This window comes from Crocodylus siamensis, chromosome 12 (genome assembly GCF_052110815.1).
Source record: "Crocodylus siamensis isolate JL-2025a chromosome 12, ASM5211081v1, whole genome shotgun sequence".
Taxonomy (NCBI): domain Eukaryota; kingdom Metazoa; phylum Chordata; order Crocodylia; family Crocodylidae; genus Crocodylus; species Crocodylus siamensis.
The window spans coordinates 3,860,446-3,877,056 of NC_143406.1; the positions used below are offsets into that span (position 1 = coordinate 3,860,446).

Here is a 16,611-nt window from a genome sequence, read left to right on the forward strand (position 1 = left end):
ACTGTGCTGATGGGGCTGCAACGTGCACCTGGTTACCCCAGCTGACCTAGAATCAAGCTTCCTGGAAGCCAGCTGGCTATACCTGTTGTCATGTCTTCCAACATCTCCAGCAGCATATCCTGGGTCTCGTCAATCAGCTTCGTTCTCTGCACCACCAGCTTTCTCAGGCAGAGGTAGCCGTTCAACACCGTGCCCACCAGCCGGCTTTTGAAGTGCCGTTTGATAGACTCCACCTCCACAAAGGAAGAGAGAAGCCCTACGCGAAAAAAAGAGAGCAAATGTGTAACTGCACTGCAAAAGGAACATCAGAATGAACCAGCCTGCAGAGACTCCTAGTGCCCAGTCTGTGACTTACCCAATCGTGTGTGCGTGTGTGTGAGCAACCTCTCAAATGTGCAAATTTCCTCATTAAAAAAACACAAGGGCTGCTGCCCTTCTTTTTTGTGTTAAAGCCAGCTCTGATGATACCCAGCAAACAACTTTACTGCTGCTTGCACTTGTGGTGGGGGCAGTTTGACACTTAGCCATGAGCTGCTGTACACCATATACCAAGACCAGGGAGGCACCCCTCTAATCATAACATGCAGTCAATATGGGAAGGCAGTAGATACCTGTGAGGCTCTTCAAGGCGTACCCCTGCTGCAGGTCAGTGCTGAGAGTGGCTTCTTCCAGGGCAAGTAAACGAGCAATTTCCTAAAAACATGAACAAGCCCCATCAGGATGGCCAAGCAGCAAAGCATACTTGCGGTGCCAGGAATGACTGCCTGATCAATGCCCAGCAGACCCAAAAGAGTCTGGCTGGTGTGAGATCACCAAATTACTAACAGGCATTGCAGAGAGCTAAAGCTGGCTACATAAAAGCCAGAACTGCAGTACAAAGGTAGGAGAAAAAATCTGCTTTTTGGTGTCCAGGGTATACTCCTTATGTCTTCCAAATTCCTATCCTCTATATGTCAGTTCTATTCCTGACAGTCCCCCCTAGGCCCTGAAATGCTGGTATTGGCATTGTAGCTGATGTGTGTATTGCCCATGGTCAGGTATATTGCTATTCCAGTAATGTTCAGCTGCCCTGCTGCAGGGTTCAGTTCAAACTCTTTATCCCCCCGTGTGGATTGCCTGGGGCCAGGGTTGCGTTTCCCCTCTGCTACCCTTAAGTATCAAGCTGCTGAAACCCACATACTGGAAGACAGTAACAGCAAGCAGCACCCCTCCAACAGCCTGCGAGTCATGCTCGAGGAATGGAAGCATCCCTAATCCTTCCCTGTCATCAGTATTTGCCCTCTGAGCCCAGCCTGGCGCACAGTGCTTGGTGCAAAGCTCCTGCCAAGTCCACGTATCAGATGTTCTCATATCTTGGCATAGCTGCCCCTGGAGCAGTTACACAATGGGCAGCTTGCATCATGGCATGGCGCAGCCAGAGATGAGACAGATGGAGTCATTTCTGCTCATAGGTGGGAACAGTCACCTCAAAAATCCCACAGTGAGGACTGGTTCCCTGAGTCAGGCAGCACAGCCTTCAGCAGGCAGACACTGGGTGAGCAGATTGACAGGGTGCTTGCTTCCTAGTACTATTTTGCTCCCTATTGCAGACATACCTTTGTGATAAGGTTACCAATGTAGGGCAGAACCCCTCTTGCTGCAAGGTAGACCTTCCAGTGTGCAGGTTTGATGAGCTTCTGATACAGACCCAGGTACTCAGCAGCACACTCCCCAGCAATACTCAGCTCATCCAAGTAGCTAGCACAAGGAAACAAGCAGAAGTAGGGAACTGCTTAACGTGAACAAACATTCAGGATTTCAAGACAGTGTGGAAACATGAGGAACAGCCCCTGCCTCATGCATGTTTTCCATTCCTTCCCCCACCACCCACACCAGCACTACTGAAGTACTGTACTTGCAAAACCTTTATCCTCTAGAGGGGGCTAAGCTCTAGAGACCAGGGCAGTGCTTTTAGAGGAACACAGAGAGATTCTAGCAGGAATCAGGGGTCAATACAGACAGGTGACGCGCAGGAGCTGTGTGTCTTATGAGATACCTGGTAAGGAGATCGAGGACCTGCTGTTTCCGACTGGGGATGGTGGCCAGAGCTTCTACAATAGTGCATGCAGCCTGCCTTGCAGCTTGGGTTGCAGGAGTAAACAGTACCTACAGTGGGAGAATTGAAATGCAACCAGCTGGTGACTTAACTGGCAGCTCTGCAGTGGCTAAGCAGTCAGCACACACTGGGCAACCCCCGCCCCGTCTCCCTCCAAGTGCTTTCACCTGTCTCAGCCAGTTGTTGTGCCCCAGCTTGAGATCCAGAGGGCAGGTTCTCTTCCCACGGCGACTCATGAACTGTTTCCATTTCCAGATGTACTTTTCGGACAAGTAGAGCTGGTGCAGCTCTGTTCTGCTGGGAGACTTCCCATTTGCCTCTATACCTAAAACATTAAGACAACTCTAAGGAACTATTGGTGGTCCCTGCAGTAACTGCTTCATATCTTGGTAACTATTATATTGATAGACTGGGAATTGTTTCATTCCAGTGGCTTAACATTGCAACTTGCATACCCAGGCAAGGGGCTTTCAAAATTAATGCTATAGATGATTATTCCTAGTAACAACCCTGGAAAGGAGCTGGTATCCTCTGCACCTTAAAATGGGGTTAGACACACAAAAGGATCAAGTGCCTTGCCCAAGGTCTCAATCTGAGTCAACAGAGCCAGAAAGAACTCAGGAGGTTGGGCTCCTCCTAGCACCGTGCTCCTTTGTTCACATCAGACACTTCTAAGGTTTGTTTTTAGTCCGTAAAAAAACTCTTGCATCAACAGGGTTGAATCTAGCATGCAAGGGCTACTGCCCTTGAGGATGCTGCTCGTTGTACAGCTGAAGCACAGAGATCACCTATGAGGGGAATACAGAAGACTGGTAGCAATTTTCAGACCAGCCAGCAAGGTTACCATTCAAATGTGGACACAGACAACCCCCCACCCCCCCAAATGCAGTTAAACTGTGCAAAGATGAACTACCAGACACGATCCTACCTCTAGCAGGGAGGCATTTTTTCCAAGCTTCATACGATGCCTTTGGGTCCCTCTTGAGCCACAGCTGAGCCTGTGCATGGATTTCATTGCTGTAAGGTTTAACGGTGGTGAGAGTATCGACAGGCACATCCTAGGACACAAAGGGAGGATCGTGGATCGTGACAGCCTCAAGTTCTTCCTTACGGCAAACTATTCATGGGGCTCCAGCCTGCACCACACTCCTTCCCAGGACAAACTGCTTTTGCAGCAGAACCTCCCACCTGGCCTGTACATTGGAAAAGTGAATACAGCCCTCTACGTCTAAACAAGCACAGTTTGGTTTGGTTTTATATGGTCAGATCACTCTGCTTCACTGCAACAGACACTGCATTAGTAGTGTACATACTTTACTCCATGCCCGTGAGACTGATGTACAGCACTACATGAAAAAAAATCAAAATCAATGGATGTACTTGCTTCAGAGGAGCTGGTAAAAGCCCACCGAGAATGTACCTGAAGTATCAGAGTTATTGCCTCAAGAGTCCTCTTTCTACAGATCTTAATATGTCTTTGATGGAGAAAGGGGAAAGTGTTTGGATTAACAATCTGGACCACTAAGAACAATACAAAGCAGTAATCAATTTATCTGCAGATCTTGTTCTTCAAAGATTTGCCACTAGATTCCAACTCTTGGGTCTGGTGCTTCTAGATCAATAGTGAACAGGAGCAGGAATCCATGACCCACGGTGTCGCTGGACTAGCGCACATCAAGATTTTAGTCAGCCAGGTGTCTCTCTGCCTCTGCTTTGTAGTGCTAAGGGAGGTACCTTGTTTTTCTTGCTGGTTGGAGCAGGCGGTTTGATCAGTTTTTGCAGAATTCGCAGGCACATGAGGGTGATGTTCTCAACTACTACTGGAGTCTTAATGTTTACTGCCATCAAGAAGAGGCTGAGAGCTGAAAGGACAGAGGGATTAACAGTGCTGAAGTATCTGCAGTCAAGGTAGGAACCTGTGGGTGTGGTAGCCCTCTGGCTGTCCACACCACCGATGGGCCAGGTAATCCCGGCCAAGATCTTTCCCTCTTGAGCCAACCCACCACACTCCCCTCAAATTGCACGTGATAAAATAATCCTTCCCATAAGGGAGATGATTCTACTTCCTTCCCCTCCTTCCTTGCACAGCCTATCTGCTATGATGAGATACTGCCCTGATGAAACTTGCTGATAGCCCCCTTTGCCTTGCACGCCAGTTTATCTGTGCTGGGATGGTTGATCTTGGTCACCACTCTCTCCTATCCATGCAGACCTTAACGAAGCAATTTTGTTTAAACTCCTAAATGAGTACCTGCACTTACCACAACGCAATCGCAGCTCCCAGCAGCTGTCTTCCTTCGAGATGGAATCGGTCAGCAGCAGCATTTCATACTGGAGGCTGCTAGCCTGCAGCAAAAGAACATGCCAAGTTTTAGGAAGTTTCAGTGACGGGACTGTGTCATTCATGCCACTTCATATTTAGCAATACAATCATCTCAGCTCAATGTCTCTATTTGGGGTGAGTGGCAACCTGCCTGAGGGGGGCACAGGAATGAATAATCAGGAATGCTGCAAGAGAGAATGGATATGTCTCAGCAAAACCATCTGAGGAAACTCATGTACCATCATATATATCATGCCATGTTTGACTCCAAGTTTCTACCAGAATTCTTACCAGGGCACACAAGATCCTCTTGACTACGGGCTGGCTGGGGATGTTACTTTACACGAAACAGACGGTGGAACCCACAAAGCAGCTTGGGAGGGATAAGAAGGAAAAGAGAAATACTAAAACATCAGGGTTTCTTACCAGATCTGGGTTTGCCCAATGTCCTTTCAGAGCAGCAGACACCTTCCCAATGATTAGATCATTCATTTGTTGTGTGGCCTCAGGATTGTCTCTAATTCCAGAACCAAAGGAAGTACTATTAGTCACTGCTTATAGCAATTTCACCAGTATGTCAAATACCTCATTTTGGTTTGGTTTGGTTCATCTGAAATCTACAGCAATTTGGCAGAACCCTTTATAAACTCCCTCTTTCGTGGTAACCTCTTAAAACCTTGGCACTTGATCAGTACAGAGAAGAAATAGCATCTCACATATAGGGCGTGCCTTCCACGTAAAGGATCTCAATGTGCCTTAGGGACCCATCCCTCAACATCCCAGAGGAGCGACAGCTTTCTACAGATGAGGGAACTGAGGCAGACACACATTTTAGAACCCAATTTTTAAAACGTTTGCCAAAGCCAGAAACATCTCAGATCTGCTTCTGAAGTGCTGAGCAAGCAGAACTTCAAAAGGAAGTATGGAAGCGTGCACAGGCACAGGGTAACTGGAAGCACCACAAACTCGCTCTATGAAGAGCTTGAAAATGTGAGGTCAATGTAAATGTCAGGAATTGAACTTGGAAGGTCTGCTTCCCACTCCCTGATGAATTTACTAGAAACAGTCCTGTAACATGAAGAAGCATCTTAACACTAACACCACCACTAGTAGTCAGCTTTCTGCAGCACAGCAATACAAAATACAGACATGTCTCTTTGAAACAGTGGCTGCAGAGAATATTTTCATCTGAACAGCTCCTTTACATATAGTGCTAATATATGTACAAAGGGAGTAAACTAACATGATCACCATAGTGGGAGAACTCGTGTCTTGGGCTAGAAGTGGGTTACCTACTACAATAAGCACTATCATCAGTCCTGTGGCAACTTTAAATTACGTTCCATGGATCTAGCTAGATGGCACCTTTACTCAATTCTCAATTTACTTCAGAAAGAAAGTAAGGTAGACACACAACACATGCAGTGCACACTGCAGAGGCAATGCTGTTCTTTGGTGTACAGTTATTTCTGAGAAAGAAGTATATTTATTCCAGAAAAAGTTACTCCAGTGTATGGCGTTGGATGTCTGCTACCACTGTCAGTTGTATACTGAGTGCAAACCAACTCTACCCTTCCTAGTGACCAGAAGGTAACGCTATGGGTTACTTTGTGCATAAAGCTTGGGACAGCATAGTTACTGCGGACTAAAACCTAGACTAAACTACTCCAGCGTAACAGCATCATGTGTCCGCTATCTGTTAGTACCTCAATGCAATTGGAAACAATTGGTCTGAAACACCCACAGGCAATTTTCAGAGCCAGGACCAACCTGGTTAGAAGGCACATGAGCTGACGGACTTCCTCCCTCATGGTGGCAGCTCCACGACGTAAATTGTAGTCAAACAGCTCCCGGATAAGGCCCTGGGACACAAGAATGTGCCGAATGGCAGAGTTGGTTGCCAGGGCACGGAGCAAGGTGATGCAGTGCTCAGTGACAGCCGAAGCACAGCCATAGCATTTTGTTGAAGATGTATGACCACAGCCCAAGACAGACAGCGCTCGATACTGGCTGGCGGTAAACGTGGGCTGAACAGTGGTTCGGGATGACTTGGTTGCTGCCTCTCTCTGCTGGAGATCGTATTCCAAGAGCTCTTTTCTAGAAGCAAAAACTTTCTGCAAATATACAAAAAGAGAAGAAATGAAAGCCATGGACAATTTACCCATTTTGAACTTGGGGGGAAGTTTGATGTAAATACACTAAACTTTTGTGGGCTGTATTTCGATGGACTCAAATGCAAAATGGTGAAAGGAAAAGGGAGAATGACTACATGATCTCTGAACTTAATCAAGGTCTCAAGACTGTTCATTGTGGCTGTATACTTTAGATACAGCCTTTTTTAACTCAAAGGTGTTGACAGACCTTTGTAAGTTATTAATGAATTTCCCACCCACCCTCATAAAGTAGTTAGTTATTCACCCCATTTAACAAATGGGAAAAGTGGGTAAGTGAAGTGATCTTCCCAAAGCTGAAGCTCATCAATAGCTGAGCTGGGAAGACCACTAAATAATCTTGGCCTGACTCCCAGTTCCCTCTAACCAGCAGAGAACAACATGCAATGGTTACTGGAAAAGGGCTAATTACCAGTATCCAAGAATTAGCAGTAGTAGCCAAAGGTTCAGAAAGGATCACTTGTATGAGTTATTTAAAAACCTAGCTGTTATATCTCCTCTAACGAGAGCTTATTACTACTATTTTTTAGAATGGCCACAGCTTGCTTTGCACTTCTGATAATTATCATTTGAAACAATTTAGGCCAGTTTGCCGAGCTGCGCAATGAAGAGAATACACATACCTGGATGATCTTGGAGAGCTCCTCAAAAGAGTTTTTGCAGTCACCACAGTACTCCTGAGCTAGTTGAAGGATGTATCTATTCACACTAGCTGAGGTAGAGCTGATCCCTCCGCTGCTACCAGACTCATCCTGAGACACAGGAGAAAAACCAGCAAAAATTTGATCTGCAAGAAGTCACAACGGGGAGCTCTGCAAACAGAAAGCTCTTTGCTACTGGAAGTCTGTGTGAAACGAGTCTTCCTGCCAGCTTTTAGCTCGCTAATTCTCTAACAAAACAAAAGGAAGATTCTTCAAAACAGATAAGTTAACAACATAATTACATTATGGAAAACAACAGAGACTCTTCTGCACCTGTAGATTATATAATACAATACTGGCCAGCTTACAGATCTGCAGCTGGCTGGAAAAGCTGCCTTGGATACAAGGCTAGAACCTGAAACCATACTGACAGTTTCCGTTCCAGAAGAGGATAAAGGATACTGGTCCCTGAAGAGCCGGGCTTACAGCTTCACATAACGTAACGGTGACACCAGCAGAAAATCATTCACTTCACTCCCCACCCCCCAACCCAAAAATAAATGCTAGCAATTTCCGATCTGTGGCGGTATGACCAATCTCGTCCAACTGTGGTCCTGGCTGAAGTCCATATTGTGCTTTGTCTATCCTTTGTTACCTGTGGCTTTTCAGGTGCTGCTTCATTCACTTTACACAGCAGGTTTTCCAGCTGTGGTCGGTGTCCCATTAGCTGATGATACACTCTGTCAGCCTTGTCCAGAAGAGTGTTAATATTCGTCACTGCCTGAAAACAAAAAGGAGAAAACTAATGTCTCTTATGTTCATACAAGCTTTAAAACTCAGCCTCTGAATAGTCTGACATGCTTCAGCAGATTCAGCTGCTGATCCAGCCTTTACTTTTCTGCCTTCTGTTCAGTGGGACTGAGAGCTGCAAGCCTTTGGGTATAGCGGTTCCTGGAAGTCACCATGGCCACATATCAGATAAAGCATGTAACATCTACCTTAAATTAACCTGATCTGTAGATGTGGACAGCAAAAAGGGAGTCAGTTATTGTTTGTATTTCCCCCCATGCTGCCCCATTGTGCTTATCTGGAGATCAGCATAAGCATCTGCAAAATTATCTCAGAATTCTTCTTCACACTTCCCCTTGCCCTGCAATGTCCAAAACCTGTCGAAAATTAGGTTGTTGCTGTACAAAGATCACTGCCTACTCAAGCTGCCCAGCAGCCTCTTGCTACATCTCCCCAAAGCTCCATCTCCCCATATTTGTTGTCTCCTCTTGTATCTAGATTGCAAGTCCTCTGGAGTATGGGCAGCCTTGTGAGACTGGTCCGTGATAGAGGCATTATAATAGTACAAATAATAAACACAACCAAACCCCACTCTCACCACGGAGTTGAAGAGGTACTGCACTGTACAGGTTGCTTACCAAGAAATAAGAGTGCTGCTCTTGGAAAGAGTTCCAGTGGGACATCTTGCCTAAACCAGTAAGTAAATGACTGCTCTTAATTTCTGCTAAGGGGATGAGGAACAGAAAGGGGGCCTGGCAGAAAGGTCAGTGCCAAAGCAAATATACTACAGGTCGGTTAATGCAACTCCCTGCTTTAACCAGGAAGAACAGAGTGGAACGTGAGATATTTTCTCTCCCCTCTAAGGGACCAAGCACCTTGCCACCGCAAAGCTTCCAGCTGGAAGATGACCTCCAATGTGCCTTTATTATAGACAAGGTCAAAAGAGACTGCATTTACTAGTAAATTCTGCTACTTGTTCCAGTCTCACCTTCTTCCGATCCTCTTCATTCTCTATCGGATCCACAGCGCAGCAAGGCTTGGCGTACAGCATGAAGTCAAAGCGAGCGTATTTACAGAACCCACAGGCGTTGCACAGGAAAGGATCTTTCTCATCATAATTAATGGATCTGAAAGACAGAGCAAAGATGGATGTGGACAATAGTAGGTAAGACTATAATTCACATGTGCGCACACACAAATCACATGTACAAATGAGAGGAAGAGACAGTGATATACCTAACCTGCCAAACTGCTTTTGAGAAGCCTCACAAAAAATCCACTTCAAAGCACATTAATTGCTTCCTGGAACAACACACCTGGGGCTACTTCTGGAAGAAGGACCATAACTAGCTCGTAAAGAATACCAGGTGATGTGCACCCACTCTGAGAGGTGCTTCGTAGCTTCTGTACTTCCCGATGGAACTTTAAATTCAGGGATGGCACCACTATTAGATGGCGGTCCAAGTAATCCATTTTCATTTTTCAGGAGCTATGTTTGAAGTAGATAAAAAAAACCCTCCCCCTCTATTTTCATGCAACCTGGGTAATTCTTATTTGTACTCTAATGTAGTGAAACTATGATGTTATATTGCTGTTATATTTCTATAGTGGAGGTGGAGGCATTTCAGTATGCATGCTAACATGGTCACAGTAAAGGATCTATAAAGCATCATAGACTCTTCAGGATTTGGAAGGAGTCTGGGACTGGGTGGGCAGGAAGACTGGGAAAACAAGGTGATGGGGGGGTTGTACGGGAGAGACATAAGAACGAAAAGGATGAGGGAATTGTGTGTACAGCACCAACTTAGAAAGGCAGACATTGAGGGTGTGGATCTAAGGCTTTATTTGTTAAGAAAGAAAAAACTAAAAAATACCAACTAGCTGCTCATTTAGCAAGCACTGTCCACCTTGTGTACTGAATGAGGCAGAGGTTTTGTGTGAGAAGATACAGCGCGATCACAGGGATTTAGACCCACCTGCACTTATGACACTGGTACACATTCTCGCCACAGTTCCCACACACACCAGGGTTGGCTGGGACGGACGCACTGCAGCGAGGGCACTGAAGGGTTTCTGTGGAGGCCTGGTAATTCTCATAGAAATCTGCAAATTCAATCATCAGGTTTGAAGCCACAATGGGCAGGGGCAAATCAATCTTCACTTCCGTCTGTCCCGGGGTGAGCTGGACTTTTTTGGCTTTGTGCCAACGAGCAGGTCTGGGAAAGAGGGAAACACTCATTTACCAAAAAGTCACCCCCTGCCCCAACACAAGCCAAACACAATCGTCTCAGCTCAAAATCTACTTTGCACGGGATGAATGGAGAGCAGTTCTAGGATTCACTTCCTTAGCTTCTGTATTGACATGATATGTAGCCAGAAATACATTTTAAGCTGTTATCCTCTTCATAGAGAGACTGTTTAGGATTAAAGAGCTGTTGATGCCTCTTAGAAAAAAACTTTAATTCTACAGATATTTTCTAGGGATTTTCACCTCTATTTTTTATTAGCAAAGGCATTTGCATGAAAACAGGATATTTATTTCTAAAGATCTCATCTGCTCCTACCGCTTATTCCCAACCTGAAGTCAGAATCCTTTCTTTGTGACATCATAATCCGCTTCACCGCAGCCACTTGTGATGTCACAGAAGATTAGAACTTCAAATAAGCAATAAGCAGCAGGAATAGATTAATTCCTAAGCCAAAATGATTTGATTCTGGTGAGAACATCTCAAGAAGAAAGAAGGGAGGTATATAGTGGCTCTCAATTGAACAAAACATTGAAAAGGAGCATTTTGAGTGGTTAAAACAGTTATTTGCAAGTTGAATGATCCAATTTCTATTTTTGGCTCTACTACTGACTTGTGCAGATCTGGGCAAGATGCTTGGCTTCTCGGTCCCACCCCCCTTGTAAAACAAGTACCTCCACCCTTGCAGTATGGCTCTGTTTAACTAAGCAATGCTGGTGGGGGGGGGGGTGTTGATACTTTTGCATGCCTGTGGAAAACCTAAATAACAAGCTTCCATTATGTGGCAGAGGTTGGTCATACTGGTCTCCAAAAAAAAAAAGTCCAGTAAATCATCTGCTGGGTCAGCAAGACGTTTATTTGCTAATGTGATTTTTAGAGGTATAATTGAAACTCTGGCAATCTGAATTGAAAATAGGTCCTGGTAGAAGCTCATGTGCTACTAAGGTAGAGGAAGATGGCGATATTCTCCCTACTTTGAGAGTGTTATTCTCCAAGGGATGGTAAAGCAAGAAACAATGCAGTCAAGATGATACCCTGTTCAACCCACTCATCCGAAAACAAGCTAGGCAATTAAAGTTGAACGTATTGTTCCACAGCTCCAATGCCTTAAGCCTGCTCATGTACAAATGATTACAGGACTGACAATTTAGTGACAAGATCCAAATCCAAGACAAGCAGATGGCAAAGTTACATAACACAACAATAGCTGTAGGATAATAGACTGCTTTGTGGAAGCTGTTTGGAGATGTAGACGAGGACCAAGACCTTAATCAGAGACACCAGTGAGTTTTGCATTCCTCAGACGGATCAGGAAATTACTATCAATACAGAGGAGCTAAGAGAGGATTCTCTGCAAGTCAAATCAAGGACATATTCTTGCTGCCATCTCAGTCTGTGGGCACCTGTATAAGGCACCTGAAATGCAAGGCTAACTACATTCTTAAAACTGTTATTTTATATGCTGTATAGGCAGGAATGAACAAATTACTGGATCATCTACAGACCACTCTGTATTAATGAGACAATTCTTAACTTAAAAAACCGAAGGAAAACTCAGGGGAATTTAGTCTGAAGTAGACCACCTCTCGTTTTTAAAAGTGAGGTCACATGACTCATCTGCTTGGTCTATAACCAGATCCTCAACAGGAAACTATTGCACAGCATCGTCTCCATTTTCATTTCCAGTCCACATTATACTGTCCCAGGTAAAGCTCTCTCTGTGCCAAGTGACTTGCCCCTCTGGGATCAAACGACGAAAGAATTTGACAGCTGAACGTCTGTATTGATTCCCTCCCCTTCCCAAAAGGGACCAGTGAGTTCTACCAAGTAGAAGTCTGTGCCTCTCTTCAGGAGTTGGAAGGTAAAAATCAACTCCTATACTCCAGGAAAGAGTTGTATCCTATATAACAAACCACCTCCCCAGTAAACTGGTATTCTACCGAAGAAAAGAGCCTAGCCCTATTCCAAAGCTGAGTAGTACATACTTGTTTTTCAATTCCACTATGGCCTGCACTGTCCTGTTATTGTAATAGAGGTTGATTGTCCGGACCATTTTGGTGCGTTTTAGATCTCCTATCTTCACCGTCACTTTGCTGATGGTGTGGCTGCCAATTAGCTTCACGACCTGCTGGGTGGTGGTGTAGCGGGTGTCTACCTTGATGGAGGAAAGCTTGATGTACTGGAAGAAGACAGACAAATTATATTAAAATCTTCAGTTAATAACAACCACACATCCACTAATGTAAAAACAGAAGAAGTTAAACTGGTGTAGAGGCTGGGATCGCTCTACTCAAAGAGCCAAATCAGAAGAGCTGATCACTTACACAGAATGGCACTTCTGGGTTATTGCAGACCAGGCAAGGATCACTCTCCAGGTAATAGCCATCAAACTCCACCAGGCCAGACAGTGTGCTAGAGTGAGAAAACATGGTAGGGGAGGAGAGGGGGTTGTCATTGGCTCTATTTTAACACATCTTGCAGACAATCAAAGCGGGTTTTATCAACCATAAAAAAGAAATAAATAAAAGCATGCAAATAGAGAAGTAACTGGGTAACTTGGAAGTACAAGTAAAGGTTCCATTTGTACATGCATGACCATGTGAGAAAGTGTCTGCAATGGGAAGGAGTTCAGTGAAGTTACAAACTTACCACTGATACCTGCTTTTCCTACTTCGGTAAGCAAACACACTCACCTGACTGTGCTCCCAATTGTCCCGTAACAGTGAACCTTCTAGGCATACCCAACATTACAACCAATTACTGCTATCACTATGTAACACTACTCTCCAACAAGTGACCAAAGGAGGGGGCTGACTATTTTCTTAATGCCATCTGCAGCAAGCACGTGATTTTGGCAGGGACCTTGTCACCTGTGTTAACAAAGGAATTGTGTGTTCCCTGGAGACTGCAGCTGGTCTACCGTGAAATTCCCTTGGTGTACTGAAAAAAAGGGAGGTGGGACTCACTTGTAAATGTTGGAGTTAGGATGGTTGGTAAGGATGTGGTTCTGGGTTCGGAGAATCTCAACGGCCTTCTGGGAGTATTCCTTCAGCTGAAACGGTTTAAAAAAAAAAAAAGCCACTCAGGCAAGTAATAACCTAATCCTCTTTTCTGCACTTACAATTTTTTGATTGCAACAGCATAACAAGCCACACAGACTTCAACCCTGTGACCTTCCAGATACCCAGAAGATGCAAGCTCCATACACGCAAGAAGCTGAGTGGTTAAAAATCACAGATCAGGACTTCCACTGAACCTAAAATTAGACCTTGACTGCAGGAACAATCTGCAAACCCTGACTAACAAATGAGGTTACTGCCAAGCGTTGGTGGTATCATCTCTTGTACATGTGCAATTATCAGAGCATCTAAATATGCTTTCACAATAGAAGATGCATGTTTTCTGAGGTATATATTATTAGACCAGCTCAAATAGTTGGAAAAATCCTTCTTTGCAAGCTTTTGTGTACAGATACCTTTCCTCAGGCTGAGGAAGCATCAGCAATTGGAGAGCACAGACCAACTGCAAATGCTTCCTCAGCCTGATGAAGGGTATCCGTACCCAACAGCTTACAAATAATTTTTCCAACTATTTGAGTTGTTCTAATAAAAAAATATCACATTTACCCAAAGAACCTGGTCTGCCTATGTCCTTGGACCTACACGGCTAACAGCCTATACCTCAGAAAACATGCTACTTTCCCCCCCTCGTTTTACTTCAAGGTAGTGGTCACACAGGATTAAAAAAGAAAAAAAACCAAACAAACTTGAATAGATATTTCTGACTGAAAAGTTATTTGAAGGGAAATTTTAACCAGTTCTACCACAAGTGGATTGATACCCTTATCCCACAAGAAGGGAAGACCACTTAGCAGCGCGTGGGACAGAGGATGAGACTTTCCCTCTGCTCTTCCAGAGCAAAACCACCTACCTTCTTCTCAGTCTGTTGCGTCTTCAGAGAAAAATAGCCCAGCAGATCCACAAATTGGGCAGCCTTCCTCCCATATGCGGGAAGTTCTGGCCATATTGACCACATGAGATCTAAGAGCAGTTCTTGCTGAGACTTGTTAGAGTTCCTGATGGACAGAGTACAAATTAATTTAGTTTATGGATCTCCAATCCTAAATTGTTTTTCACACATAGACTTCTACTTTTGTCAGTCTAATCCCTGATGAGCTTTAATACAGAAAGATACTGACTGTAGCTTAACATCCTTTCTTCTCTCTTATTAAATCCATCTAGTAGGCGCTTAACAGTCATACAACAACTAAACTGTCCAGGAAGTTGAAGGAGTTCATCCTGCTTAGTTCTGGCCTATCCCAAAGTGACCACATATAGCACCTGAAATGCTCATTTGCACTCGCCTGGAGAAAAGAAAGTTAATCTTTCATGAATTCCAGGTCACAGGCTCAGCAAACTGGAAACACAGTCTTCCCTTTAGACTAATATGGGGACTGACCAGCACTGATTAAGCAACAAGAACAGTTCACTTCAAAATGTTAGAAGCTTGGTCCTTGAGACAATGGCATCAGCTGGAAGACCTGAACACATCCCAAGCACAGAGAGGCTTTCAGACGTGGCACTTTCACATGAACAAGGACTCTGACCTCGGGGCATCTTTTTCTGTGGATTCTTGTGTCAGAACAGTGCTCTCTGCCTGGTACTTGTGGCTTGCTGGCACTCGGCACTGTAACGGGTTTCTGTGTCTTTACACACCCTACAACGCATCTTCCACAAAGGACCCAACTCTGAGAAGAGGTTTATGTTTCAGCGACCCTTTCAGCACTCACCTGTAGATGTGGAGTGCCAGGCAGTGGGCCTGCCACCGCACAGAGGAAGAGTTGGACTCCAGCAAGAAGCAGCGCAGAAACTGAATAAGCGTTTCTTTATCGGCAAATTTGTTCAGCTGGTTCACCAGAGCCGTGCACAGCTGATCTTCTTGGCTGCCAGAACTCTCACCTGGAAAACAGCAGGAGAGAGAAGTCAGAAGAGGGCAAAAAACCCGGTGGAATGAATGCAGTGCAAATGTGCCACAGTGCCTGCTGAGGGGGCATGGCAGGAGAGACTGGAGCAACCATGGACAGCAATTCTATGTATTGCAAGGGTCCGCATGAAAGCAAAAAGGTTTCTGGTCTGGGATCCACACTGAATGACAGCCTAAAATTAAACCAAGCCAGCCAATCTCTGAAAGACTTGCTGGGCAGGGGTTCCTAGAAATGCATCAGGCTCACTGGTAGTGAACATCAGCTCTTCCTCTTGCAGGGACAGATCACCTAAAGGCTTTCCTTACCACATGGGAGCCTGCAGTGTTGGAAGCTTTTTAGGTGATAATTTGATGTGGAGCTCTAGAGTGCATTGTGGAGATTGAGGACTGAGACTTCAGGACTGACAGGAAGCTTTAAACATGCTATTTCCTACGTACAAGCCAGGTGTTGAGGCAGACACCAACTCACACATAAACCTCGGAAGGATGGAGTGGTAGCAAGGTTACGTGCAGACGCTTAAGAGGAGAGGAAGCTGACAGGGTTTTGGGGCTATATCCCCCAACAGCTGATTCAACATCCACCAATGCTGGGTAAGGAACCTGCAGGGACAGCCTGTATCAGAATTAAAGGCCCAGGCAAGTTGGAGAGCCTTATTCAGGGCTTGTGATGTCTCATTCATTTCAGATCAATTCTAGCACTGCTTCTAAGGAAACGGGTGCTGCTTTTGACTCTCTCTAATCAACAGTCAAACAACAACATAACTATCTGTGAAGTGTTTCTTGGGTCTTGGGTCACTGGCCTAGAGCCACTCGTGTTCAAGGTGAATGGCATTAATTGCCATAAGCAGCACACTGATTAGATGGAACAAAAAATCCAACTGGGGAGGAATACATTCTACTTCTCTGACAGGCAGAATCCCATACAGGCTAACAGCATGCAGCATACCCTCTCGCTCTTTCTCCTTTTCCTCCTTTTTGCTCTTTTTGGTGGAAGATTTACTCTGTGTTGCTGGCTGCCCGGAGCCAGAGGCTGCTGGAGCAGAGGTGGAAGAGGTGCTAGATCCAGAGGATGAGGCCACAGACAGCACTTTGCTGCCACAAAGAGCACAAGACAGCAGCTGCAGGAGAACTGGTGACACTCCTTCATCTACCAGGAAACTGACTTGAAGAAGAAAATAGAGTACGGCTGTGGAGGAAGGAGAAGTTAAGTATGAATAAGGAGAACCACAAAAAATTACCTCGCAAGACGGCACTGCACTGTTTGTTGGATTAGAGTGCGTGTCAAAGAATCTGTTTGCCCAAGACTGCAATGCCAGTAAGGGAAGGCAGGTATCTCAGTTCCCAGCCCAATATGCCATCCTCA

General features: G+C 45.1%; 1 protein-coding gene across 10 annotated transcripts in view; it reads right to left on the reverse strand.

Annotated features, from left to right (window-relative positions):
- Positions 1–16,611, reverse strand: part of UBR4 (ubiquitin protein ligase E3 component n-recognin 4) — a 100,603-nt gene that overhangs the window by 22,261 nt on the left and 61,731 nt on the right. For all 10 annotated transcript variants that reach the window (XM_090023106.1, XM_090023105.1, XM_090023100.1 and 7 more), the window contains 20 exons: positions 16,195–16,434; positions 15,055–15,223; positions 14,196–14,340; positions 13,232–13,317; positions 12,590–12,677; positions 12,251–12,444; positions 9,996–10,235; positions 9,008–9,146; positions 7,886–8,011; positions 7,213–7,341; positions 6,189–6,532; positions 4,845–4,935; positions 4,357–4,441; positions 3,830–3,957; positions 3,024–3,153; positions 2,263–2,420; positions 2,036–2,145; positions 1,596–1,737; positions 612–693; positions 83–256 (listed from right to left, as the gene is read on the reverse strand). In XM_090023106.1, the coding sequence (XP_089879232.1) occupies positions 83–256; positions 612–693; positions 1,596–1,737; positions 2,036–2,145; positions 2,263–2,420; positions 3,024–3,153; positions 3,830–3,957; positions 4,357–4,441; positions 4,845–4,935; positions 6,189–6,532; positions 7,213–7,341; positions 7,886–8,011; positions 9,008–9,146; positions 9,996–10,235; positions 12,251–12,444; positions 12,590–12,677; positions 13,232–13,317; positions 14,196–14,340; positions 15,055–15,223; positions 16,195–16,434 (3,000 nt within the window). The remainder of the gene's footprint in view (positions 1–82; positions 257–611; positions 694–1,595; positions 1,738–2,035; positions 2,146–2,262; positions 2,421–3,023; positions 3,154–3,829; positions 3,958–4,356; positions 4,442–4,844; positions 4,936–6,188; positions 6,533–7,212; positions 7,342–7,885; positions 8,012–9,007; positions 9,147–9,995; positions 10,236–12,250; positions 12,445–12,589; positions 12,678–13,231; positions 13,318–14,195; positions 14,341–15,054; positions 15,224–16,194; positions 16,435–16,611) is intronic.